Consider the following 27,834-nt stretch of genomic DNA (forward strand, 5'->3'; position numbering starts at 1 on the left):
TTTTCCTAATCAGTTTAATTTGATAGTGTATCAAAAAACAAAACAAAACAATCCTTGGTAATCCATGAAGTATAATTTCTTGAAAACCATTCTGTTCTGACCTAAAAAATATTTCCTAAAGTTTTCTGAACTTTGTATCAGAACTTTACAAAAAAGCAAGAGATTACACACAAAAGTTTTGAAACAGGTTTCCTTGTAAATCACAGATATAGTAACAAGGAAGTTTCTGAATACGTGTTTGGGAATTACTTCTGAGTGCGTGAGCTTATATATTTGTCTTTATAAATAGATTTCATTTTTCTTTATCAACAAGTTAATTTCTTTTCGATAGCTTTCTTTTTTGCCTAGGGCTAATAATGTTTTAGTGTAAAAGTTCTTTAAAATCTTCCTTTTCATCCCAAATCAATGTTTTGATGGTTTTGATGTTTCAGATTCGTTACATTTCACAAACACAAGGTCTGCCAGCTGAATATCTTCTCAGTGCCGGGACCAAAACGACCAGGTTTTTCAACAGAGATCCTAATTTGGGGTACCCACTGTGGAGGCTTAAGGTCAGTCTCCCCGGCTATACTACCCATACCTGTACTTCTCACTCTTAACCTCAAATTCAAAGTTTATTTTTACTTTAATTTTTAAGGTTACATCACTTTTTCTGGTTGGTTATCAAAGTTTATTCTTCAGGTGGAGGAGGAAAAAGGGGTGAATATACGTTGCAGAGGGAATACTTTGAAAAATTATTTTATTGTCCCCTTCCCTTAATTAAAAAACAAAACTTTAAATGCTAGTTCCGTTGGCGAGGTTATTTTGACTATTTGAACCAGCAGCTGAGAAAGGGAGAGTATGTACTCACCATTAAGTCTTATAAAACTAGAGTAATTAATAATGACTTTTTTTAGAGGATTCTCAGTAAATATGACAAAACAACATAATTTCCTAACTGCCTGCAGTAAGTCCTTCTATATTTTCTTTAAACAAATACCTGCTTTTTACATCAGAGCCTGTTCCTTTAACTTGAGAGATTCCTGAATAATTTGATTAACCCTGTGACTCTCTACTTGGGTCTTTGAATAGTTAGCATTTGAAATAGCATCTCGTGTGAAGGTAGCTGTAAGAGAAAAGTGGTAATGCCCCATCTTATCTGACATTCTTCAGGAACTGGGCTACAACGTTGCTTGCACATTTACTTTGTGGAAAAGGTGGCTTCATATCAAGGCCACATCTCTGCACTGGGAGATTTTCTAGTTGCAAATTACTTTCATGGTTGTCATCTCTGGTTGGCAAGGTGACGACACTTGTTTCTTTGTATTCTGGCTTTTAATAGAATAAAATGTGGAAATAATATAAGGATGGAATTTTTTTAAAAATCTGTATTTTATAGACACCTGAAGAACATGAATTGGAAACTGGAATCAAATCAAAAGAAGCTCGAAAGTACATTTTTAATTGTTTAGATGACATGGCTCAGGTGAGTATAGTATCTTTCAGAAAGCCAGACCTTTATGTATCTGTTCAGATATACTTCTGTTGGTTATATAAAGGCTGAATCAGTCTGTTATCTTCCAGTATATGTCTTTATTTTTCACAGAAAAAAAAAATGCATTGATATTTTGCCATGTAATAAATAACATTTGAATCCTAACAAAGGATGCTTTTATATATTTCTTCCTTGGTTTTGTTAAACTGGTTTTACTACATGTCAGCATTTTTTAAAAGATATTTTATTGATTTTTAGAGAGATAAAGAGAAACATCGATGTGAGAGTGAAACATCGATCAGCTGCCTCCTGCACACCTCTCCCACCCCTCGCCAACCCCCCAACCCCCCCACCAGGGATCGAGCCCAAAACCCAGGCATGTGCCCTGACTGGGAATCAAACCGGCAACCTTTCGGTGAATGGACAATGCCCCAACGACTGAGTGACACCAGCCAGGGCATTGTCAGTATTTTGATACATTGTTTGTGAAAGTTTTTTTCTTGTCCATATTCTCTACTAAATAAATACAGGCTGTCCCCCAAGAAATGTATACACACTTTGAATAATTAATAATTCCAATGTGTTAAATCTGAAAAGAAAAAAATATCAAGTGAGCTGTCAGCTGTTAAAGTCTGTATACATTTTTGGGGGGACACCCTATACTTATTAAGAGCTACTTATTATGTCCCAAACTCTAGTTAAACACTTTATACTTATGTCATTTAATCTTTTTAACAATAGAAACTTATATTTAAGTAATACTAGTCATTTTTGCTTAACTTGTTTGATTCAGATTTTGAATGAACAGAAAATTAGTTAGCTTTATTCTACTGGCATACTCTACTGAATTGAAGGTTTTATTTAGAATAAGAAGAGCTTCCACCTGTGAAAGTGATTAGTCTAATAAAAATAATGTCTTCAAAATTTTTTGAGTACTGTACAGTGGGGCCTTGACTTACGAGTTTAATTCGTTCTGTGACGGAGCTCGTAACTCAAATTACTCGTATGTCAAATCAAAAGTGAACGGGTGAGACACGTGATGCTAGGCTGATGTTGTGGCGTTCACGGTGACGTTTGCTGCGCCAACTAGCGGTGGGGTATCTGAAGCTGGCTCGTAACCCGAATTTTAGCTCGCAACTCAAAGCAAAAAATCGGCCGAGAGACGGCTCGTATCTCAAAAAACTGGTTAGTTGGGACACTCATAAGTCAAGGCCCCACTGTATACGGTTTGGAGAGAAAGCAGATAATTGGTGGCGGCATTAAAGATTAAGTAACGAAGTATAATATTTCTTAATTTTCCTGGGAAGGTGAACATGTCCACAGACTTAGAAGGAACAGACATGTTGGCAGAGAAGGCGGATCGCAGAGAATACATTGATCTGTTAAAAAAAATGCTAACAATCGATGCAGATAAGAGAATTACTCCTCTGAAAACTCTTAACCATCAATTTGTAACAATGACTCACCTTCTGGATTTTCCACATAGCAATCAGTGAGTATGGTATGGTTTGGGGGATTTTACCATGATGTGCTCACCTGTTGTGTTACCATTTAATAGGTAAATGGAAATGTCACGTGAGCAGCAGCTTTGGAGCTTACGTATTTGGCTCACTGAAGCTTTTCTTTCTCATTGAAAATGTTTCCCTATGGTTATAAAAACTCTTATTCATTTGTTCTGAAAATACTTGGGGGGAGCGGGAACGTTGATCCATATTCATCTTGAGTTATTTTGATCTGTTTAAATCTCAGCATTCATTTCAATGAACCTTTCATCTCTTTTTTTAGTGTTAAGTCTTGTTTTCAGAACATGGAGATCTGCAAGCGGAGGGTTCACATGTATGATACAGTGAGTCAGATCAAGAGTCCCTTCACGACACACGTTGCCCCAAATACAAGCACAAACCTAACCATGAGCTTCAGCAATCAGCTTAATACAGTGCACAATCAGGTAAATGATTTTGGAAACTCAAACTTAAGTGGGATAGAAACTGGTAAGAATACAGGTCGAAGTAAAGAAATCAGTCTTGGCTTTGGTGGTCTTACTGCTTCTTAAGAATTTTCTATTTGGCAGAAGTGATGCTAGACAGGGTAGACTGATAATACCTACCAGTCATGTGCTGACAGAAGTTAAATATAAAGACCTTATCTGTGCCCTCAGATTTAGCATCGTCAAATAAATGCAGCCTGGCTATTGTACTCCTTACTGCTGTTAGTTGTACTGACCAGCCAAATGACTCTGTTAGAAGGATTTTATATGTCTCGTTACATGTATTGAAGGGTGTTTCCAATAATTTTTTTATTTTTATTTTTTTTTATTTTAAGGAGACTTCCTTTTTTTTTTTTTTTTTAAATATATTTTATTGATTTTTTTACAGAGAGGAAGGGAGAGGGATAGAGAGTTAGAAACATCGATGAGAGAGAAACATCGATCAGCTGCCTCCTGCACATCTCCTACTGGGGATATGCCCACAATCAAGGTACATGCCCTTGACCGGAATCGAACCTGGGACCTTTCAGTCCGCAGGCCGACGCTCTATCCACTGAGCCAAACCGGTTTCGGCCCAATAATTTTTTATATGCTGAACTGGAGTCCCAGAACTTACTCATCTATTCAGTGGAAGATTGTACCCTTTGACTATCACCCACTCTCCCCTTCCTGTCCCTGCTCTACCCTAGCAACCACCAATCTACTGTCTGCTTCTATGAGTTCAATTGGGTCCCTCCAATAATTAACTTTAAGAGTGGTTTTGCATGTAAGCTTCCTGCTTTCTTAGCTATGTCTATTTTTAAATGAGATTTGGTGGAATCCAGCAACTTTTTGCATAGAAAGAAGAGAGAGGGGTTTATATAACCTCAACCAGTACAAGACCATTTTTTTTTTTTAATGTATTTTATTGATTTTTCACAGAGAGGAAGAGAGAGGGATAGAGAGTTAGAAACATTGATCAGCTGCTTCCTGCACACCTCCTACTGGGGATGTGCCCGCAACCAAGGTACATGCCCTTAGCCGGAATCGAACCTGGGACCTTTAAGTCCTTAGGCTGAGGCTCTATCCACTGAGCCAAACCAGTTAGGGCGACAAGACCATTTTTTATGCTTTTTTTTTTTTTTTTTTAAATCCTCACGGGAGTATATGTTTATTGATTTTAGAGAGAGAAGAAGGGGGAGAGAGAGAGAAAGAGACATTGATCAGTTGCCTCCTATACACACCCCTACCAGGGATCAAACCCAGAACCTAGGTATGTGCCCTGATGGCGAGTCAAACCCGAAACCTTTGGTGCATAGGACAATGCTCCAGTCAACTGAACCACCAGGCTAGAGACCATTTTTTATTCTTTGTTCTTATTCAAACTTATAACATGTCTGAAATATAGAGACTGGGAAAATTTCTTAAGCAGAGATTTCTTTAGAAGACAGCATTACATTTTAACACTTGAAGTTTTTCTGGATCGATTCCCTGTGTATAAAAATATTGTTCTCTCTGTACCAGTGTACAACTCTGATCCTTTTGTTTCTAGGCCAGTGTTTTAGCTTCCAGCTCGACCGCAGCAGCTGCTACTCTGTCTCTGGCTAACTCGGATGTCTCACTGCTGAACTACCAGTCAGCTCTGTACCCCTCGTCTGCAGCACCAGTGCCTGGAGTGGCCCAGCAGGGCGTTTCCTTGCAGCCTGGAACCACCCAGATTTGCACGCAGACAGATCCATTCCAACAAACCTTTATAGTCTGTCCACCTGCTTTTCAAAGTAAGTGGGGAACGCCTGTTCATACGGTCTTATGTCAGACTTACCTGCTTTGGCAGATCCCTGTTAGTTTTGGTCTTTGACAAGTTTTAGCGATCTCCGGTTATGAAGATAATGAAAGTTAACAAAGTGGATTTACCCTTTTTTATTTTTATCTAATTGGGTACTATCTGACACATGACAGGCGTCCACTTACTGTTTCCTTATTTGAATTGCCTGATTTCAGTTTTCTTGCCCATTGAGGCCTAACATCAATGTCATATATCTTGTTACAAGCCTGTATCTCAATATGCAGAATATATAATCTTGAAAAAATTTGTTGTAAACACAGTTGCTATATATTGAATTTTATTTCCTCTATCATTCCATATAAAATAGAAGGTAATTTCATTATAAAGTATAAAAATCATGTTTAGGAATATGGAAACCTCTTAAGTTACATTTAGAAATAAAGATGTTTATTTATTGCATTGGAAAATTCTCCAAGCTGAGGTGCTTATATGGGGAAGGCATTAAGATTATCTGCTTCAGCTCGTGAATCCTATTGTTCCTACAAACTCCTTCAACAGAGGAACAGAATAGCTGAAGACTCTAATCCCTAGGTGTTGAAATAAGATTGTAATTTTCACATTCCCATCCTTTCTCATTTTCTCCTTGTTGTTCAGTCTGTTCAGTTCCTTTTTTCTGAAATATGGGAAATGTGTGCTTATTGACCTAGCGAACTATTTAAAAGGTAAAATTAAAAAAAATATTTTTTAGCCTCATCTGAGGATATTTTTTCCATTGTTTTTTTTGTTTGTTTTGTTTTTTGTTTTTTGGTGTTTTTTTTTTAGAGAGAGTGGAGGGGAGGAAGGAGGGGAAGAGAGAGAAACATCAATGTGAGAGTGACACATAGATTGGTTGCCTCCCACACCTGCCCTGACTGGGGCTGGGGATGAGCCTGCAACTGAGGCACGTGCCCTTGACCATATAAATAGAACCTAGGACCCTTCATTCCACGGGCTGACGCTCTAACCACTTAGCCAGACCGGCCAGGACCAAAAGGTTAGGGTTTTTTAAGGATGTTTCCTGAGGACACACAGTGACTTTCCCATTAGAAAGTCAATGTCAGTACCCTGTGGGAATAAGCCAGGATTCAGGCTTCTCATAGCACTTTCCATAGGAGCAGGTAGCACTTCTATCTTTTTACTTCAGTTACTTATTGACCGTGACTTTTTTGTTTGTTTGGTTTCTGACAGAGTCGGAGCAAGCAGAAGGAAAAGAGGGGCTAGGGGAGACTGAGAGATTCCCAGGAGGAGAGGAGAGCGATAGTGATGTAAACTGGGGAGAAACCCCAGGCAAAGCGGAGGAGCAGATTCAAAACCCGTAAATGCACATTTAGCCTCACTTACCCAATTGTTCCCTGCGCGTGCTTCGCAATAGTACATTCTGTCCTTTGGGTTGTTATATGCTGAGTGGTTCCGCTACTGAATTTAGCAAATAGCCACTCCCCGCCCCCTCACCTTTTCCAGGTTGAGTTTCATTGGAACAACTTTCCAATGTGGGACTCCCAGCTTTTTTGCTTCTTCTCATATAATAGTTAAGAGATGAGGTACGCGACCTTTTTAGTTCCTTTAACAAAACGAAATGTCCACCGAAGAGGTACAGGGCTAAAGCAGTATAACCAACTCTTGATATAATTAAGAAAGTATAAGCTCTGGAGAAATTTTCCCCATTTGGGAAGTCTAAATCACCCGAGGAGTAGGTAGAGCACATTTTAAAATTTCCAAATGAAAGGGAGTTTTTAAATTAAGGTAATGGTGATGATGAAAGCTGAAATGTATTACTACATGCCAGTTAGTATTCTGAATGCTTTTCTATGTGCTAATTCATTCTCACCAACAATCCTAGGGGGTGGGTAACATTATGCCCAATTTATAGATGAGAAAGTTGATCATGATTCCCTCAGCTGCCCAATTTTTTCTAACTAGTCAGTGGTAGAACCATAGTTTGAACCCAGGCGGTGGGTTCATAGCTTATGAGTTTTGCGGTATTACTCTATACAACCTCTCAGTATTTCAACTCAAATAGCAGTAGAGAGATGTCAGTTGATTTGCCAGCCACAGCCATGTGCTGGTTTCTGCCGGGCAGTTCTCTTTATTCCAGGCTGTCTACTTTTCCTTCACCATCTGCTCTTTTGCAAGATGCCTATACTCAGAGGAGAAATGGACCTTCAGGATTAGATAGTTCTCTTCTTTCCAGACTTCCATAGTTTTTTATTTAAAGGGCTGTGTTCCACAAAAATAAAACACAAAATAAAGTTTTAATCCTTCTTAGTTCAGGGAAGAACCTTCCAAAAGTATTACCTTTTATTAACTTCTTTGTTTCCACTTGGGTTTCCTGAAACTAGTTTGACTGCTGTGGCTTAGCCTAAGTTACTGTTGCAATACCTAGAGTCACAGTTGTAGGTCAGTACTATAAATACTACTTTCTATACTATTCTGGTGGACCAAAAATAGATGTACATTTTGCTTAGTGGAAACTTTTATTCTGCAGTTTTTGTCCCCTTTTACTTCATCATCCTGGGACACATAGATGAGCTTCTGTAGTGACCATTTCTTCCTGAGTTTTGCCTCCTTACTGTGTACTAATTTGTAGGAGGCTATTACAATAACATTGTTTTGTCATTAGGCGTGTGTCCTTTTAAAAAAGTTATTAGAGTGTTTTAATTACGATTTTTGCTAGTCCCTCTTACGTTGCATGTTGTGTTTATGTTTCTCTCTATGACAGTTTGTTACTAAATTAGTTGGAAATTACTGAAATGAAATCCAACGACAACTTGCTGTAAGCAGCAGTATTAGAGTTATGCTCATTGGCTACCTCCATAGTAATATTGAGAAAAATTAATTGGTGATAGCTTAAAAAATACCACTGATGGAGGATCTAATTAAAGTGTTTGCATTCTTACTTAACAAATCTGAAGGCATGAATGAGCTAGAGGCCTAACAGAAACGTAAATTCCCTCCACTGATGGTTTTTGAGAGGGTAGGTTTAAAAGAAAGCTGTGATGGCTCTCTCTCAACTCGGCAAAGGGAGACCATCTTGAGCCCCTCTTTTCCCCAGAATGAGATACTCCTGTTTGTAGGAAACATTTATTCAGCATTTGTGCCGGAGCATAATGAATAGGAAGATAAGTGAGACATGGTTTTAAAGGCAGCTCAAAGTTCTTGATTTTCCTAGCTGTCCAAGCTACAAAAGGGCCTTGTTAGAAATCTGTCAGATTTCTAAAAGAGTAGAAAAAAGGGTTTCTGTAAACCCACAGGTCTACCTTTTAAGTATTTTTATCTTGGGCATAATTTCATTCACACATTGGTTAAAGAAAAAATATTGGACTAATTTGTGAACTAGGTGGTGGTTTTGAGGAGTGGAGTGAAATGTTCCCCTAAAATACTCTGAACAAAAGGTTAATTTATTTGATAAATTATTGAGCTTTTCATAATATTTTTCTTATCTAATTTAACCTAAAGTTATCATTATATTTTATTTAAGTCTATGCTTTTTAATTGATTACATTTTAAGCACATGTTTTTTTTCCTCCCTAGTGGATGTGATTTACTAAGTGAAAGGTTTTTTTGTTTCTACCTATACTGTTTGTTAATGAGAATGGGATGGGTTTGTGCTTTAAGTTTTGTAGGATAAAAGATATTTCAGAATTCCCTTAAATCAGCCTTCCGTGTATCAGACATCTTTTCATTCATCCCACCTGAAGGGACCATGTCTCCCTTTCCTTAACACCCCAGACTTCCACGAAACTACTTTGTCTTAAGTGTCTAGAACTAAAACTTAAGTGGCAGATTATTCGAACAGAAAAGCTAAAAACAAACACCCTGCACCCCCAGTAAGCAAGCAGTAGCCCCAGACCTAGCAAAGCAGTTGAACTGTGCTGCTGTTTTCCGCAGCTGGACTACAGGCCACGACAAAGCATTCTGGGTTCCCTGTGAGGATGGATAACGCCGTGCCGATCGTCCCCCAGGCGCCAGCGGCTCAGCCACTGCAGATCCCGTCGGGAGTGCTCACGCAGGTAAGAGCCAGAGCCGCGTGCGTCGGTGTCGCTGAAGCACTGTTGAGAATCGGGTACTTTGTCCTAGAAAACGGTGTTTGCTTTGAGTGTAAGATCTTTCTTGGCCATGATTCAGTGGACTTGAAGCGAAACATCAACAATGGAACAGTGTACTCATCCCACCTCTGCCAACATCTGCCTTAGACTTGCAGGGACAAATGGCCAACTTGGAGAAATTATCTTTTGAGTAAATATACTCTCATTCTGTGAGAGGAAGTTAATTTCTTGCGTGGGCGCTTTTAGAGGTCAGTACACGTGTAACAACATTGTGAGTCTAAAAATGAAAGGCTCCCCTTTTGCTCCCTGGCGTCCCCTTTGGTCCCTCTTGCAGGATTTCACCACAGTTGAGAGGCAGGGTATATGAGATGCCTCTTCAAGCATCACATGCCTTTATTCCCTGTGCCTCGCTGGCCTGTAGAGAGCTTTGAGTCTTTATACCTGCCCCGGAACTCACAACTAAGAGGTCAAGAAAATCATAGAGTATTCGTACAAGCGACAATAGTATATATATATTTTCCATTCTGTGCGTAAATGTTTATGGCCCGTGACACATGGGCAGTTCTGAAATCCCAGCCCCCTAATTTGTGAGCAGGACTTCTTAACACCCGCCTTTTGAACTGAGTTTTGTAGAACTGACCCTCTGAATCTGGCCCAAGAAGGATGCCTATACTTTTTTTTGCTTTAGGCCATTGACCTTTGACCCAGTGGGCCCCTGCTGTGCAGAATTTGAAGGGGAAAGTTGTGTTTGGTATGTGTGTTCCAGGTGATAGGAAATGAATTACTGCTTATTGTTGGTAATAACTTGGGGGGAATGAGAGCCCTGCTGAATCCAGATAACCTGCCTCCGTGTTTGTTTCACTCACCTGCCTAATCTACGTTTCAGGGAAGCTGTACACCACTAATGGTAGCAACTCTCCACCCTCAAGTAGCCACCATCACACCGCAGTATGCGGTGCCCTTTACTCTGAGCTGCGCAGCCGGCCGGCCGGCGCTGGTTGAACAGACCGCTGCTGTACTGGTAATTCCCTCACTTGATTGTTACTAACAGAGTTTTTGTTTTCTTTGGTTTCTTTCTTTTTTATTTTGTTCGTTTTTGTTCTGTTTTCTCATTTTTTCAAAAACATTTTCAACTTGGTCTTTGCAGAGGGCATGGAAGCATGTGCCATCTTGTGGCTGTGTTCTTGCTGCATCTTTAATGTCTCATTGTTTTCCTCCCCATTTGCTGAGATGCCGTTTGAGTTTGGGGTGCCGTGTGGCTCTGTCAGGAGCCAGGCCCTGACTCTTTGCCAGCCTAGTGTGAGAAAGGCTCTTGGTGTAGCTCAGGAGAGCCCAGCACCCTCTGTCTTCTGCCCAATCTTTTACCTCTGCTTCTTGAGAGGGAAGAAATGGCCGTTAGTGTGGCTCTGCTGCAGGCACCCAGGTGGCCAAAATCTGAACTGCTTGCAAGTTAGCATCCTTCTTTATTTGCTGTTTTAAGCTTCTAAAACTTCTGTGCTGTAGACATGTTTAAGATGCTCTCAATTTATTGCTTCATCTGTTGCTATTAACTTTCTTCTTTTTGCCACTCACGATCAGTAGCAGTTTATATCTTCCATTGAAAGATATTGCCTTAGAATCACTGTAGATCGTATCTGTTGATTGAAATAAAGGTGAACTCATTTTTAGGGGTTTATGGATAAATTATTTTACAAAGAAGTCTTCGTACAAAGGTGAAAATATGGATCAAAAATGTTATGCAGATACAAGATTTGTTACTAAGAATTCTGAGGAAAACTTATTAAATACAGCTGTGAATGTAGTAGTAGGGGGCTTAGAGAGAGGAAGAACATACAAACAGCACTTTGAGGAGTATTTCAGGATTTGTAACTTTAAGAGTGTTTTTTTTATGTGTTGTTTGGGAGAGTTAGAATTATTTATTGGACGTCCATCATTTTATTACTTTGAAATTTAAAAGCAGGAAAGCACTTAAAACTTAACTGATACCAGGAGTCCCGATACTTCTGCAGTCCTTCAGAGAGGCTTTCAAGTTCTCTTGTTTCTCAAGGACTCGTCTGAGTGAAAGCACTTCCAAAAACATACTTTGGTTGTTGGAATTTGTTTGGTTTTCAGTTTAAAAAGCCCTTTATCGCCTCCAGATTAATTATATCATAAGCATAACACCTAAGTGCAAGGAAGTCAGATACCTTTCCAACTGGACTGATCCAAGCCACTGGTCCGGATTGCTCACCTGTAGGGTCTGCGTTGGGAAGGTAGTTGGCATTTCTCCTCTCCGCTTCTCTTAAGTTCGCACTGGCCGTTTGCTAAGCTTCGCTTATTTTTGTTCTTCTTCTGTCAAAACAGTTTCGTCGCTTGGAACGCCAGATTTCTGCCTCGAGTTGGAATGTTATTTCTTGCTTTGTATTAAACTACATGCTTTGTCTTGTGCAGGTGTTGGCTTATGGAAAGACGCATGGTGTAACTTAACATACTTCTCTTATTTTTTTGTTTTGTTTTAAATTCTGCTTATGGTAGCAGACATGTTTGCAGTTTCTCTGCTTTGAAGGCTTCTTGTTTGGAACCAGTATTGGTTACAAGTGGATCTGTTACTTGCAGAAATATTTTTCAAACAGTGTCTGATGGCCTTGCAGTTTGAAATGCAAGAAATAGAACCATATGTACCTAAGCACTGTAGGTGATTGTAGTACTGTAGACTTCAGGTTTTAAAAAGAAACTTTCAAATCTGTTGGTATTTTTTTAGAAAATGCCAGAATTTCTGTAAGAAGTACAGACAACATATCCGTTGCTGTCTATTTCAAGTGACATGGCTTGTGAAAAACTAGAAACGATATATTTTCTTGTAGTGATTAGTTTTATGTTGAAATATGTTTCCACAAATGATACATAAAACAATATGTTTTAGGTAACTATAAAACAAAATATGGTGCTCTCTGCATCTGTTTCATAAATATTTTACTTACTGCCTTATTTTAAAATTCTACTAAATGGCTATAAATGATGGAGTCAGCTTTCTCTTGCTGGCACCAGCTCGATTGCCAAAGGATTTTGGCCTTCGGTCATCCATATCTGGCTCCATTCTCCAAGTACTACCTTTTCAAAAAAGGAACAATTCTCCCCTTTGTTTTATGGTTTGATGGATCTGATGTCTTATCTGATTGGTGCTCAAAATTTACATTCCTATTTTGAATCTCAAGGGAGCCGTCTTAACACTTTCTGGGATGTTCTTTAAATCTCTGCACAAACGGTACTCCAGCACTGAACCAGAGTTGACCTCTGAACTTCCAGACTCCTTTGCTCTAAAGCAGCGGTTCTCAACCTGTGGGTCTTGACCCCTGAAAATACATCCTGCATATCAGATATTTACATTACGATTCATAACAGTAGCAAAATTACAGTTATGAAGTAGCAACGAAAACAATTTTTTGGTCGGGGGTCACCACAACATGAGGAGCTGTATTAAAGGGTCGCGGCCTTCGGAAGGTTGAGAACCACTGCTCTAGAGTACATACAGTAGAGTCTCTAACCAGGGTCAGGTTGTGGAGGTGGCCGAGAGAAAGCAGCATGTTCTCTTTCCTAAACGTAAGACGTATAACCTTGAGCCCCTCTGATCTTTCTTTTTTAATCTCTGCAAGTTAATAATCTACAAGTGACTTCTTTTAAGATGTGAATTTTTCTTTCATCTAAAAAAACACAAAGAGAAAGCCAAGAATGAGTCCAGTCTGGATCTTTCTGTGTGTTTCCTTGCAGCAGGCGTGGCCCGGAGGAACCCAACAGATCCTCCTGCCTTCAACTTGGCAACAGTTGCCTGGAGTAGCTCTGCACAACTCCGTCCAGCCCACGGCAGTGATCCCAGAGGCCATGGGCGGAGGCCAGCAGCTCGCAGACTGGAGGCAAGTGCCCTGCATTCCTCTCTGGGAGATGTGCAAGGGCAGGTCCCCCAGGGCAGGGGCACCTGGTGATTTGGGGCGACTGGGGAGAAAATGAAGGAATAGAGAGATTTATCTCTGTTTGAAATCCTTCAAGAGGAGAACCCATATCAGGCTAGGAGATGGAGTTTAAGCAGACTTTGAATACAGGAAAATAATGGGTGCTAAGTCAGGAATCTTGGACTTCGGATTTAAAGGAAGTCTGATGCAATTAGGAACCCTCCAGGGAAAGCCTACAGCCTTGTGGTCCACGTGTCACATGACCAATCCGATGCAGCTCCTTTGGGCTCTTTGGCCCTGGTCTGCAGTGTCTGGGCATTCACTCTTCATCTCTTCCTGTGGATGCAGGAGTGCCCACTCCCATGGCAGCCAGTACAGCACCGTCATGCAGCCGCCGTCCTTGCTCACCAGCCACGTGACACTCGCCACTGCGCAGCCCCTGAATGTTGGCGTTGCCCACGTCGTCAGACAGCAGCAGTCCAGTTCCCTGCCTTCGAAGAAGAACAAGCAGTCGGCTCCGGGCTCCTCTAAGTAAGTCTCGCTGGAGCTGGGAGTTCAGCGGGGCCAGTTTGGGAGCGATGTTGCCCCGCTCGTAGCGTGTTGTGTGTGGACACTGGAATGAGGCAGCGAGTGCTGCCAGGCCGAGGAGGAGCTACCCTCTCCTCCGGGCGTGCGCACCAGGTGGTCCTGGCTGTGCTGATCCCTTCTCTCTGCTGCCACCTGGGACCCTGGCCTTGAGGCTGCAGTTCGGTTTTCTTCTGCCCACTTTACAGAGGGAAAGTTAACCTGGGGTAAAGCGCATATAAAAATAAGATTTATGTTGTATTTTGGTGTGCTTGTGCCTGGAAACCCTGGCTAGAGTGGCTGGTTTATTTTTTATTGGAACTTTTATAGTTAAGTGTATTGGCTTAGTGATCAGGTAAAAAGGAATCAAAGATCAAATTGGAGAGAGTTTTGGAAAAGATTGTACACAGTTTTGGTGGCCAAGAACTGAATGGTCTTTCTTCCGATCTTTTCCTACAGGTCTTCTTTGGATGTTCTGCCTTCTCAAGTCTATTCCCTGGTTGGGAGCAGTCCCCTCCGTACCACATCTTCCTATAACTCCCTAGTCCCTGTCCAAGATCAGCATCAGCCAATCATCATTCCGGATACTCCCAGCCCTCCTGTGAGTGTTATCACTATCCGCAGTGACACCGACGAGGAGGAGGACAACAAATACAAGCCCAATAGGTAAGAGGGGTGAATGGTTCACTGTCTTGGTGGCTGCTACCCTTGGCCGGAAACTGTTGGCTTCAGGCAAGTGGGAATGGGAATGGCTGAGGCAACATGAATCGTTGTTAGAGGCGTGTACTCTGGAGTCATTCTGTCCTGGGTCTGAATCCTGTCTGATCACTGTGTGCCCTTGGTCAAGTTTCTTTTTCCTATGCCTCAGTTTCCTCATCTTCAAAATAAGGATAATAGTAGCTACTTGATAGAAGTGTTCCGAGTATTCAGTGAGATGTATCTAGAGGGTAAGAACAGTCCTTCAGAAGTTTGCTGCTGCTATTATTATTACCGTTGTCACTGTCATTATCGTCGTCATCATCATCATCGTTACCATGGGAGGACCAGAGACCATCAAAGAAACATGACTAGAAGGAGGCTGAATTTTCATGTATTTTCTCCTCCTCAGCTCCGGGCTTAAGGCAAGGTCCAATGTCATCAGCTACGTCACTGTCAATGACTCTCCCGACTCGGACTCTTCCCTGAGCAGCCCGTACTCCACCGAGAACCTGAGCGCTCTCCGGGGCAATAGCGGGCCCCTTGTGGAGGGTCCGGGCAGAGGCGTGGGCGACGGCGCTGGCACCCGCACCATCATTGTGCCTCCGCTGAAGACGCAGCTTGGTGACTGCACTGTAGCAACCCAGGCCTCGGGTGAGTGTCTCCAGCTGGAGTTGAGGTCTCCTTTGATGCGTGTATCCTTCACATTTTGCTATCGCTTACTTGTGCCAATGGTGGAGACCGTGCATAGATTTCCTTACAGATTACTTCATTCAGAAACTAGTTCCTTGTGTGATGAAATTGATTTTGGCCGTCAGTTTCTCTTCCTATGTTTATTTTGCTTGGATTAATATAAAAACGAATGTGTAGTCTCACAAATACACTCACTGTTGATGGGAGAAAGTTGACAAGACATATGTTACGTGGCAGGGAGAATTAGCAATGTTTTGTTGTTGTTGTTTTGCCATAGGTGATTTGATTTTGACAATCTAGAAGTGGACAGGAACTGATAATATTGAAAATGACTGCAAAAGTGTTTTTGGAAAACAAGATGAACTTTAGTCCTTTTCTCTGCCAATGTCATAGCAGCAGTCCTTTTGTGGGCTTTATTATCAGCCTGATCCCTCCATCTTTTTTGCTGTTAGATGCTGGGCATAGGCTTCTTGGTTCAGATTTGGGTAATGCTCACTGCAGTACCAAGCCCCAGGGTTCCCCGGCTCAACACACTGAGGTTTCCTTCTCACATGACTTCCCATACAAGTGTTTCTGGTTGGCAGGCCTGCGGTGAGTTAAGGACCAGAGGTTGGCCTCCTCAGCATCCAGTCAGAAAGAGGGAGAGAGTTTGGGGAAGGCACACACATTTGTTCACCTCTTTAGCCCTAGAAATAGTGAAAACTACTCACAGGCCACCCAGAGCAAGGGGGCCCGGGATACGTAGTCCTTGACTAGGCAGCTGTTTTCCAGCGGAAACTTACACCTGAAGAAGGGGAGCGTGCATTTCTGGTGTCAGCATAGCTCTCTGTGCCGTCCTCGTGGGCATTAGTGTTGTACAATGAGTTACGTTACTGCCTCTAATCTGAGGGTATCGCGTTAGGTGTAGACCACTGTCCATTGTCGACAAGGCAGACCTTCCCGACGCCAGGCCCCAAGCGAGAAGATGAGCTCTGGTCACGGTTGGGTCCCAAGCATGTAGGCTGCTCTGCAGTCACTGAGTCACTGCTCCAGCCTCCCGGCGGGGGGCGGGGCAGGAGGACGCAGAGTGCTGGAAGGTGAACTTGCTTACTCAGCTGCCCTGCAGTTTCTTAGAATTTGGAGACAGTGAGTGCCCACAGATATAACGTTGCCTTCCTTTCAACCCTGTGAATATTCAGCTGTCCTACTATCACCAGTATCGTACTCAGCTTCACGTCCTTTCTACACTTGTTTACTCCCTTCCTACATAAAGCCAGGCTCCTCGGGGTAGGAACTGGGCTTTGCTTGTATTTCAGTTCCTGCTTGGCACCTGCAGAAGGTCAGAGAGTATCTGCTGCAGTGAGAGTGGTGAGGACCCTTTCTGAGCTTTGGAGCAAGGCAGGAGGGAAAGGGAAATAGAGCGTGTGTGCCGGTGTCCATGGAACCAGGAAATAAGATACACCTGACACCTTCACTCCATAAGCCTCAGGCAGACGTGGACTGACGACGCTGTGCGATGCCCTCTGAGGCTCAGCCCATGTCTGAGCCATGTCTCTTCGTACCTAACGCAGGCCTGCCCTCTCTTAGGTCTCCTGAGCACTAAGACCAAGCCCGTGGCCTCGGTGAGTGGGCAGTCCTCTGGATGCTGTATCACCCCCACCGGGTACCGAGCGCAGCGCGGGGGGACCAGCGCAGCACAGCCACTCAACCTCAGCCAGGTAAGCGCCAGGGGCTGCTGGCTTCTGTTTGGGGCCCCCCCTGTTGTTACTCTCTGGAGAACCCCACTTCTGGCTGGACTGCTGAATAAAGCCCAATGAAGCTCCTTTTGTGTCAAACGGTGTGGTCTGTGGCCCGTGTCAGATCCGCACATGCTGTCTGTTCATCTGTGTGTAAGTGTGTGCAGGATGCACATCACAGGGTTTCCATCAGACTGTCCTGTCTGTCCTGGGAGATGAGAGAAATGTCTGGAATGCAGAAGGAGCCTAAGGCGCTTTAGTCCGTGTCTGGTTCTGCACCACCACACGTTTTGAGACCAGATTCTCCTGCTTCATCTCCCAGATCATAAATAACATGAGCCTCACACTGCTTGAAGCAAGAGACAGGGAAAAGCTTTCTGCCCACCTTATCACCAGTTCTACTCCTACATGTTGTGTGAGTGCAGGATTTGGGGCCTTTTCCTCCCATCCGATCCTCTGATAGGGTACAAGGGAGGGGTCACTATTCTATCTGCATTCACGCTTCCTCAGCTCAAATTCTGGTGCCTGTGTGATGTCCCCTAGTAGTGAGAAAGTGCACATATGAGGATGTAACTGCGTGTGTGTGTGTGTGCATGCATGTGTGAGAGAGAGCACACGCATGTAAGTGCAAATGTAAATTTGAGTTAGTGCATGTGTTTTAGGCTCCACAATTCACGAGGGAGATGAAGAACTTAGAGGAGAACAAAAGAAAACATTGCCAAGAAAGAAAGGTTAGGAAAAATGCAGACTCACTGACGCCAGACTAGGGTGAGTGGAGCCACCAGTTACTAACTTGCAGGAGTGGGTAGCCCTCCGGACTCCTGACCCGCCTTCCTGTCATGCTTAAGAGCAAGGCGCTGCCATCTGGGCTGGGCTAGGATGTGCTGCCAGGAAGCAGAGGGCTGGACGGCTGCCTCCTGACAGCACGGCCCTCTGGGAGGTCAGCGCTCTGGCAGCCCTGCGGCAGCGGAAGTTAGCACCTCAGCTCTCAGCTTGGCCTTCGGTGCCCTGAACCAGAGTGACTGTGAGATGCCTGACTCCCTTCTTCCTCCTTCCAGAACCAGCAGTCATCGTCAGCTCCAACCTCGCAGGAGAGAAGCAGCAACCCTGCCCCCCGCAGACAGCAGGCGTTCGTGGCCCCGCTCTCCCAAGCCCCCTACGCCTTCCAGCATGGCAGCCCGATACACTCGACGGGGCACCCACACCTGGCCCCAGCCCCTGCTCACTTGCCAAGCCAGCCTCACCTGTATACGTACGCTGCCCCCACCTCTGCTGCTGCACTGGGCTCCACCAGCTCCATTGCTCATCTCTTCTCCCCCCAGGGCTCCTCAAGGCACGCTGCAGCCTATACCACCCACCCCAGCACTCTGGTGCACCAGGTCCCTGTCAGTGTGGGGCCCAGCCTCCTCACCTCTGCCAGTGTGGCCCCTGCTCAGTACCAACACCAGTTTGCCACCCAGTCCTACATTGGCTCGTCCCGAGGCTCAACAATTTACACTGGATACCCACTGAGCCCTACCAAGATCAGCCAGTATTCCTACTTGTAGTTGGTGAGCATGAGGGAGGAGGGGCCGTGGCTGCCCTCTCTGACCCTGAGTTCTGCAGAATGGGCTGTGCTCAGCTCCTCCCCTACTCTCTCCTGAAACTCCTTAGCCAGCCCCTCGCGCTGCAGGGCCCACTGACAGAAGGTTTTTCTCTGGGGAACCTGTCTCAGTGTTGACTGCATTGTTGTAGTCTCCCAAGTCCGCCTGTTTTTAATTCCTTATTTTTGCGACAGCATTCTGGTATTTGGAAGAGTTCAGATGCCCATCTTCTGCAGTGACCACGGGAGAGAGGTCATTCTGAAGTCACCCCTTGAAAAATATTTTCTCTCTGACTTTGTTTCTATAAATGCTTTTAAAAACAGGTGAAGCCCCTCTTTATTTAACTTTGTTTTATTGTAGTTACTGGTCAGAGGGAAAATGCTGATAGAAGGACTTGGAGCCTGTTAGTGAGAAAAAAAAAATTATTGCTTTTTGCTTGTTTAAAAACCAAGACGTAATTGCCTGTTTTAAGAGTAGCTTTCACAAGTCCTCATTTTCCTATCAGGCACTTCTCCTCAGAATTTTACTTTTGTCTGTGAGATATTTAAATTTACAGTGTTTTAGTTTTGTTTTCATGTCACATTATACCTAACGGGCAATTGTTATTTCTGCATAACTGGTTGTGTACTGCTCTGAATTACTGTTGGGATTCTCTCATTGCTCTGTGTTCATTACAAAGTAGCGTTAAAAAGGCAGCTCGCCGTTGGCTGGTAACTCGGCGCGAGAATCCATGCCTGCCATGAAAACACAACACACCAGGTGTTCTTCTTAAACGAAGCACCATGCATAATTTTGAAATTATTTTTAAAAATGTTCTCTGATTCAGCTCAAATTTTATTATGGAAAAGCCATTGAGGTGGTTGCTATTGTATGGTGGTGGTGGTTTTATTATATGCAAAATCTCTTTTTATTATGCGCTACTGGCATTGAGGAGCTTCGCCTAAAGATTAGTAAGTATTTTCAATAATTCACCTCTCTCTCCCCTCGCCTCACCTCTCCCTTCTGTTCTCTGTGATTGATTTGGGGAGAAAACGAAAGAATCTGAGACCAGATGAAAACATTGTGTATAGCTTTTATACTTTAGACTAGCTTCCTTTGTATGCCAGCAGCAGACTGAATGCTCTCTTATTAAGACTTATACAATAAGTGCATGTAGGAATTGCAAAAAATATTTTAAAAATTTATTACTGAATTTAAAAATATTTTAGAAGTTTTGTAATGGTGGTGTTTTAATATTTTGCATAATTAAATATGTACATATTGATTAGAAAAATATAATAAGCAATTTTTCCTGCTCCCCCAAGATGTTATTTGTAATCAAATGTGTAGTGATTACACTTGAATTGTGTATTTCGTGTGTACCTGATCCTCCAGTGTTACCCGGGAGATGGAATTGGTGTCTCCATTGTATTTAAACCAAAATGAACTGATACTTGTTGGAATGTATGTGAACTAATTGCGATTCTATTAGAGCGTATTACTGTAGTGCTGAAAGCGCAGGGCGAAGCCTGCCAGGAGGGGAGACCGTTGGAATTGTTTTTGCACAGGTGTGTCTGGTGAGGAGCTGGTCAGTGTGTGTCCCTCCCTCCCCTCTCTCCTCCTCCCCCATTGTAGTGCCTTATATGATAACGTAGTGGTTCTAGAGTTTACAGTGAGCTTGCCTTAGCATGGACCAGCAAGCCCCCGGGAACCCAAAGCTGGTCACTGGGTTGATAGAAGAGGATTAGTAGCTGTGCTGTGTAAATGCATTGTTCTCAGTTTCCCTGCCGACCCGGAAACATTCAAATAGCAGCTGTCCTCCTTTCCCGCCGCCTCTGCCCCCTCTCCATTCCGGCGGCTCAGCCTCGCTCTCACAGAAGCATTTCCCCACGTGGCTCTCTCACTGCGTGGCTGCCTGCTCCTGTGAGCGTTCAGGAAGCAGGTGAGAGGAGTCAAGCCAGTATTTCATATGCATTGTTTCTTCTTTCCAAAAAGGATGTGCAATCACTTTGAGAATGAGATCCCCCCCCCCTTTTCCCATGTGGTAGTCCTTCCTGCAGATAGCTGACATTCCTAGTAAAATATTTGCTTGTTGAAAAAATATATGACAGATGTGTTTATACCAAAGAGCCTGTTGTATTGCTCACCGTGTCCCCATACTACGAAGAGTCTTGTGATGCCCCTGGTGGCAGCGAAGAATATTAAGAAAGTACCAAAGCCACTGGGCTTTTGAGGTTCCTTTTTACCAACTTGTATATTCTCAGGGCCCTTCCGACTGTGAAACTGCCCTTGTCCTCCCAGCTCCTGCCTGGATCTGGGTCAAGTAGAGGGTACTGCGGATGGGATGTTCCTGCCCATGAAGATTCTGGGGAAGAAAGTTAACCCTAAGGCACAGAAGTGTTCCATCTGAATAGAAAATGCCAGCTGAGGGATACGTCTGGGACGGGTTCTTTGTGGAGATGGTGTAGGGAGGTGCAGGATGGAGAGGGGGGGTTTCATGGCGCCCGGGCAGCCAGCCCTGCTCGGGGTCGAACACCGAGGAGCTGTCAAGGTATTGGGAGTTTCTTCTTTGCGAGGAGTCTGGGCTTCCGGGAGGGGCAGTCAGCACAGCCTGCCGGGAAGGTGTCGGTCGGCGCTTTCTGTGTATTTTAAATTATATTGCGTCGTGTTTTCAGCACTCTACTGGTCAAGATACCCAAGCAGTTAGTATCGTTTCTGTCACTAGTGCGTTCGTGTTCTGGTCGGCGTGTGTGGTCTCTGTGTCTCCTTTGTGCCAAGCCCATTCGGAGTTTCTTGCTTCAAAGGCAGAGCTAGTTTCTCATGGAAACTTTTTTGTGTTCCTTTTCTTTACAAGAGGTAGGAATTGTTGTTTTTGTAAGAAACAAGATGCAGGAAAAACAACCACAAAACACTCCACTCCTGCCCCCAGTCCAGTAGGTAGATACCGTTTAAAGATGCGGGAAAAGACGATGCCAAGATTTGTATTGTTACCTTAATCACCTTACTAGCGTTGTGTGGCTTTAGGGATTTTAGAGCTTTTCAGTCAGTCTGTCAGTTGGCATTTCAGATCCACCCAGGTAAAAACCCACCTGTGTCTGCTGAACGTCTGTGCTCCGTGTGGCTTTCCATCCTGTCCCTGGGGTTTGAGCAGCTGGCCTGCGTTGGGGTGGCCTGGCCTCGGACCACGTTAAGGCTGTAGGCCCTCTCAGGAGTGCACTTCCGGCTTCTCCCCTTCCGGGTGAGAGAGAAGGTGGGGAAGGGTTAATTAAATGCAGCCACTCCAGGCTCTCAGGACCCCTGATCACTCCAGAGTTCTTAATAGCTCCCAGGAGTGATCCTGCTGTCACTGCTCAGCTCCCAGCCCCAGGAGTAAGTACTCCATGTCAGGCGTCTGCCACCCACCATCCTGCAGGAGAGGGGGGAAGCCTGAGGGCCCTCAGCCAGGCAAGTCCAGTCACGGGTGTTTTTTTCAGCATTATTATGCAAAAACCCACTGGTTAGGGTGGTCTGTTTTAAGTTAGGAAATGAAGTTGCCTCCCAGTGACAGGAATGGCCCAAGCCTGCTTCCTATTTTGATTGTGTTTTTAACTGATGGATGGTGCAGCATGTCTTCATGGTTGTTTGTGGCTAAACTTTATATAATGTGTGGTTTTGATTCAGCTTGAAAAAATAATCTCACTACATGTAGCAGTACATCTATGTACATTCTATGTAATGTTAGTATCTCTGCTTTGAACCCTTGATATTGCAATGGAATTCCAACTCTATTCAGTGTATTTGATATGCTAGTTATTGTGTGCGACTTAAACTTTCGTTGCTTCCTCCCTTTTCTGGTCGCGCGCTTCCTTTGACAATGAGCCTCTAGAAGCAGTTTCTGAGAATTACTGAGCTATGTTTGTAATGCAGATGTACTTAGGGAGTATGTAAAATAATCATTTTAACAAAATAAATAGATATTTAAAATTTAATACTAACTACGGGAAAAGGGTCCATTGTGTAAAACATAGTTTATCTTTGGATTCAATGTTTGTCTTTGGTTTTACAAAGTAGCTTGTATTTTCAGTATTTTCTACATAATATGGTAAAATGTAGAGCAATTGCCATGCATCAATAAACTGGGTAAATTTTCTGATTCATGTGGCTTTTTTACTTTTGTTATATTGAGTTGTGTTTTCAGCACTCTACTGGTCAAGATCCCCAAAGGGAGTCACCAAATGGCATCTTTGGATACCTAAATACACCTGAAAATCAGTAGACACATTATGTATTAGAGACCAATTCATCTTTCATACAGACCTCCACAGTGGAAATGAGTGGGCATGGGAGGGGACATTTCCCAAGAATGGAGTTGCAGGGCCCTCACTGGAGATCTGGCCCTTTCAGAGGCAGAAACCTCTGACACAGGCTAATTAAATAAATGTCATTTCCTAGCGAGTTCCACTGACACTTAACATAGCAGAGTGAAAATCAGAATCACAACCAGACTGCTCCTTTCCCCTCCGCGCCAGCTGGTTGGAAGCCAGGTCCTTGTAGAGAAGGAGTACTTGTCATCAGAGTTCTCTTCATCCCAAAGGGAATAAAATTCCTCCGGATCAAGAATTAGAGGTCTGTCTGGGTTAATCACTGCAGGTCTCTGAATAAATGTTACGTTCAGTTGACTCCTTTGGACACGGGTTTCAGGCCCAGTTAACCCTCCAGGGGCCATTCATTCATTTGGGGCTCCTGAAGTCATAGTGGGGATCTAGAAATGAGACACATTCAGAAACACCCTTGTGGACCATAACCAAGAGCAATGATCAGTAGTCCTCTCCCATAAATAGGGAAGTCATAATACATTTATAGTGATTGAGACTGCACATACATATTTTTCAGATTTTCCCCTGAATAAAATGAATGTAAAGTTAGTGTGAACTTGCTGAACACTCCCCAGTTAAGAGAATATACCTCAAAGCATTCAGGCCAAGGAAAGCCGTATACAAAGGCTCTGCTGTCGATCATGCTTCCAGTTAATCAAGAATTTACCGACTTCTCAATGACCTGTTTTGTTTTCAATTTGTTTTTTATTTGTTACATTGTCTTTAGGCTAAATAGGAGAGAGGCTGGCATAGCCCCATAAGTATTTGGGTAGTTTGTGGGGAAATCTTCAATTTAATGCTGAAAACACCTATACATTCAGTCTGCTTGGCTTGCTGTGTGGAAAATTCCACAAGAAGTTGAAGTGGAAGCCTTGGTTTCCGTTAATCCTGAGATGATACCTGGTGTTTAGCACTAGGTGGCGCCAACGAGCTACGGAAGACCATGGTACAGAAGACCCACTGTAGCCCTTTTCCCCACCTCTTCCCCTCAAACCTCCTCTCCTGCTTCCAGCTTCCACTGACCAAGGCAGAAAACAGCCCATGCCGTTCTTGCTGGGAAAGATTAATGAAGGCTATTTCTTATGTCAGCGCCGGAGGCCTTCGGAAACATGGGAACGGAGTTTGCTGAGTTTTCTCTGGGGCCTCCCCAGCGCCCCCTTCTCCTGGGTGACTGCCCAAAGGCTGTGCCCTGGGTTTCCATCGCCTCCTCTCCTGGAGAGCCTACAGCCTAGGCAGGAGGTGGTTAAGGCTTCTGGCTGCTCTGCAGTGGGGCCATCTGTGTTTGATCAGTCCTGGCAGAAAGGAGGGGGCGGGGGCCGTGAAGGCCTGAAAGCATTCCAGAGGAGTGAGAGAGACCCAGAGATCCAGAAGGAGAAGGCCCGCCCCCACCCCGCCTCCCAGGCTCACCCGCAGGCTCCAGGGGCAGAGGCGCCTGCACACGGCCGCCTGTGCACTCCTGCCCTGGCCCCACTCTCCCGCTGCCATGGGACCCTGCGCTCCTGTCCTCCTCCTCCTGCTCCTTCTGTCGTGGTCCGGACCCCTTGGAGGACAGCAGCAGCACCTGGTGGAGTACATGGAACGCCGGCTAGTCGCCCTAGAGGTGAGTGACCCCTCTCCTAGCCCAGCCTGGCAGGGCGGCACATTTTTTTGTTGGTGCACCCCATGTCTCAGGCATCGAGGGATGACAAGACAGGGCTCTGTCAGAACCTACAGAAAACTCCATCTTTTAATAAGATTCTCAAAACTTAAGCCCTCTTCCCCACATACACAGAACGATTCAGACCTTTGCGTCTTACCCCTGGGATTCGATAAAATAGAGGGAAGAGTGCAAACGGGAGCTGGGACTGTGGGGACGCAGCTCAGGACGAGATGGTGCTTCTGCTCAAGTTGGAAGCTCCCAGAGAACTAACTCTCTGCCTGTTTCCCACGTTGAAGTCTGGAGCCTCTTAATCCCAGGAGAATTGTGCTGTGGAGCAGAGAGCCCTCCCCACTGTCCATTTAGACGGCCCAGAGCAGTGGTTCTCAGCCTTCTGGCCCTTTCAATACAGTTCCTCATGTTGTGACCCAACCATAAAATTATTTTCGTTGCTACTTCATAACTGTCATGTTGCTACTGTTATGAATCGTCATGTAAATATCTGATATGCAGGATGGTCTTAGGCGACCCCTGTGAAAGGGTCGTTCGACCACCAAAGGGGTCGAGACCCACAGGTTGAGAACCGCTGGCCTAGAGGCTGGTGGCTCAGGGGCCCTGCTGGCAGAGAAGGCAGGCCAGAGGACGTGCTGCGGTGGCAGGGGCCTAGGTGAGCCTGAGCCAGGCTTTCTGCACATTTAGCGTCTCTGAACATCCGGTTTCCTTTCTGTGGAGGTTGCAGGGGATGTTGCTGCCCGGCTGAGTGTGTGCTCTTCCCCATTCCTGACTCCCTGGTTGGGCCTCTCGCTGCCTGGGAGTCGGAACCCTGCATCCTTTCCTCCTTCCCCCATCCCCTTCCCCCCGCCTCCCCCCATCCCTTCAGGAACGGCTGGCCCAGTGCCAGGACCAGAGCAGCCGGCATGCTGCTGAGCTGCGGGACTTCAAGAACAAGATGCTGCCGCTGCTGGAGGTGGCGGAGAAGGAGCGGGAGGCCCTCCGGACGGAGGCGGACACCATCGCGGGGAGAGTGGACCGTCTGGAGCGGGAGGTGGACTATCTGGAGACCCAGAACCCAGCTCTGCCCTGTGAAGAGGTGAACGAGAAGGTGCCCGGAGGCTCTGGGACCAAAGGCAAGGGCAGGAGAAATGAGAAGTACGACATGGTGACAGGTGAGCGATCTGGAGGCAGACCCCTGGCTCCGAGAACCTGTGTCCTGGTCCTCGGCCCATCTGGAGGAATCCAAGCCTGCTTGGGGGAATCCTGAGCTGTCTGCCACGGTCCCCTCTTCCCTCCTTGCCCTCATCCACTTCGGCTGTATACAGTGGGGCCTTGACTTACGAGTTTAATTCGTACCGTGATGGAGCTCGTAACTCAAATTACTCGTATGTCAAATCAAAAGTGAACAAGTGAGACACGTGATGCTGGGCTGATGTTGTGGCGTTCACTGTGATGTTCGCTGCGCCAACTAGCGGTGGGGTATCTGAAGCTGGCTCGTAACCCGAATTTTAGCTCGCAACTCAAAGCAAAAAGTCGGCCGAGAGACGGCTTGTATCTCGAAAAACTCGTTAGTCGGGACATTCCTAAGTCAAAGCCCCACTATATTCTGGAATCTGTTTTAGGGCAACTCGGTAATGACGGGCCCATCAAGGAGGGTTTCTGGGGACCCTTTTCCCATAGCAGTGGAGGCATCCACTGGGCAATTGCCCACTGTTCTCCAGTGGCCCACCCTGGGAGCAGGCGCTTCCTGCGTTGGGCATCTAACTCTTGCCTGTATTTCCTGTGCTTTCCTCCTTCCCCACAGACTGCGGCTACACCATCTCACAAGTGAGATCCATGAAGATCCTGAAGCGTTTTGGGGGCTCAGCTGGGCTCTGGACCAAGGACCCGCTGGGACCCACAGAGAAGATCTATGTGTTGGACGGGACACAGAATGACACGGCCTTTGTCTTCCCGAGGCTGCGTGACTTCACCCTGGCCATGGCTGCCCGGAAAGCTTCTCGCGTCCGGGTCCCCTTCCCCTGGGTGGGCACAGGTCAGCTGGTATACGGTGGCTTTCTTTATTATGCCCGGAGGCCACCTGGAGGACCTGGAGGGGGTGGGGAGTTGGAGGACACTTTGCAGCTCATCAAATTCCACCTGGCAAACCGCACGGTGGTGGACAGTTCCGTGTTCCCAGCAGAGGGTCTGATCCCTCCCTATGGGCTGACGTCAGACACGTACATCGACCTGGCGGCCGACGAGGAGGGCCTGTGGGCTGTCTACGCCACCCGCGAGGACGACAGGCACTTGTGTTTGGCCAAGTTAGACCCACAGACGCTGGACACGGAGCAGCAGTGGGACACACCGTGCCCCAGAGAGAACGCCGAGGCTGCCTTTGTCATCTGTGGGACCCTGTACGTCGTCTATAACACCCGCCCTGCCAGTCGGGCCCGCATCCAGTGCTCCTTCGATGCCAGCGGCACCCTGACCCCTGATAGGGCAGCGCTCCCTTACTTCCCCCGCCGATACGGTGCCCACGCCAGCCTCCGCTATAATCCCCGAGAGCGCCAGCTCTATGCCTGGGATGATGGCTACCAGCTGGTCTATAAGCTGGAGATGAGGAAGAAGGAGGAGGAAGTTTGAGGAGCTGGCCTCCTGTGAGGAATCGCTCTCACCTCCATACATTTATAGCCCCACTACGTTTCCTGCCCCTCATTCTCTGAACGTGGGCAAGTTGTAGTTCAAGTCTCATCGGAAGCCAAGTTCCGATGGCCGCTCCATTTCCTAGGGGACTCTGGATCTTGTGTACCCCTTTTAGAGCTAAAAGAGAGAAAACCCAAAGGGTTCACTCCTTTCTCCTGGCCCATGTCCACAAGTTTCAGGCCCAAGATGACCCAGAGCTCTGGCCCTCGGATGGAGGCCACCCCAGTGAGAGGCAACAGAGTATGTGTTGCCTCCGTGTGAGTTGGAGAGAGGACTTTCAACGCGGCCCTCTCTCCCATCAATGCCCTCAAGAACGGGACTCTCTCCACCTCATTTTGTACTGACGCGTTTTGCATTAAAGGGAAAATCCACCGCTCCTGGCCTGCGTCTGTTTGGGGAGGCCCTCAGATCATATTTCACCCCATGACCCTCTCTTTTCCCCTCCACCCCAGCCCCGCTCCATAAGCCACACTGGGGACTTGGCTGGGTTCCCTGGCTGAGGGAGAGGCACTTCTCTGGTTACAGATTTCACTGTGAGGCGCCGGGGAGCAGCAGAGCCCGCCACTTCAGGAGGCTGGCAAAAGCCCTCCACACCCACCTCGTCCTCCTCAGCCCTCCCGGAGCCACCCGTGGCTCCCGCCTCTGGCCAGGAGACTGCCCAGGGGCCGAGCTTCCGATTCCAGCTCTCAGAGGTGTT

The 27,834-nt window shown here is 45.5% G+C and overlaps 2 protein-coding genes across 5 annotated transcripts in view; both read left to right on the plus strand.

Annotated features, from left to right (window-relative positions):
• HIPK1 (homeodomain interacting protein kinase 1) overlaps positions 1–22,599 on the plus strand; it is a 45,589-nt gene extending 22,990 nt beyond the window's left edge. Inside the window, exons 4-17 of one of the 4 annotated variants that reach the window (XM_070396550.1) lie at positions 432–551; positions 1,379–1,465; positions 2,782–2,966; positions 3,260–3,422; positions 4,993–5,218; positions 9,154–9,275; positions 10,198–10,332; positions 13,059–13,201; positions 13,586–13,768; positions 14,261–14,467; positions 14,910–15,151; positions 16,757–16,887; positions 17,568–17,636; positions 17,964–22,599. In XM_070396550.1, coding sequence (XP_070252651.1) covers positions 432–551; positions 1,379–1,465; positions 2,782–2,966; positions 3,260–3,422; positions 4,993–5,218; positions 9,154–9,275; positions 10,198–10,332; positions 13,059–13,201; positions 13,586–13,768; positions 14,261–14,467; positions 14,910–15,151; positions 16,757–16,887; positions 17,568–17,636; positions 17,964–18,452 — 2,502 coding nt within the window. In that variant the 3' untranslated portion in view covers positions 18,453–22,599. Of the gene's footprint in view, positions 1–431; positions 552–1,378; positions 1,466–2,781; positions 2,967–3,259; positions 3,423–4,992; positions 5,219–9,153; positions 9,276–10,197; positions 10,333–13,058; positions 13,202–13,585; positions 13,769–14,260; positions 14,468–14,909; positions 15,152–16,756; positions 16,888–17,567; positions 17,674–17,963 lie in introns of all 4 variants that reach the window. The other 3 variants (XM_070396547.1, XM_070396546.1, XM_070396545.1) reach the window with 3 other exon arrangements.
• Positions 22,600–24,237: 1,638 nt separating this feature from the next.
• OLFML3 (olfactomedin like 3) lies at positions 24,238–27,513 on the plus strand. The gene is made up of 3 exons (XM_070396551.1): positions 24,238–24,422; positions 25,339–25,624; positions 26,257–27,513. Exons 1-3 carry the CDS (start codon positions 24,306–24,308, stop codon positions 27,075–27,077), a joined length of 1,224 nt encoding a protein of 407 aa, XP_070252652.1. The 5' UTR covers positions 24,238–24,305; the 3' UTR covers positions 27,078–27,513.
• Positions 27,514–27,834: the final 321 nt, after the last annotated feature.

Source organism: Myotis yumanensis, unplaced genomic scaffold, assembly GCF_028538775.1.
Source record: "Myotis yumanensis isolate MYYU_CA2020_CCGP unplaced genomic scaffold, mMyoYum1.0.hap1 SCAF_17, whole genome shotgun sequence".
NCBI lineage: Eukaryota > Metazoa > Chordata > Mammalia > Chiroptera > Vespertilionidae > Myotis > Myotis yumanensis.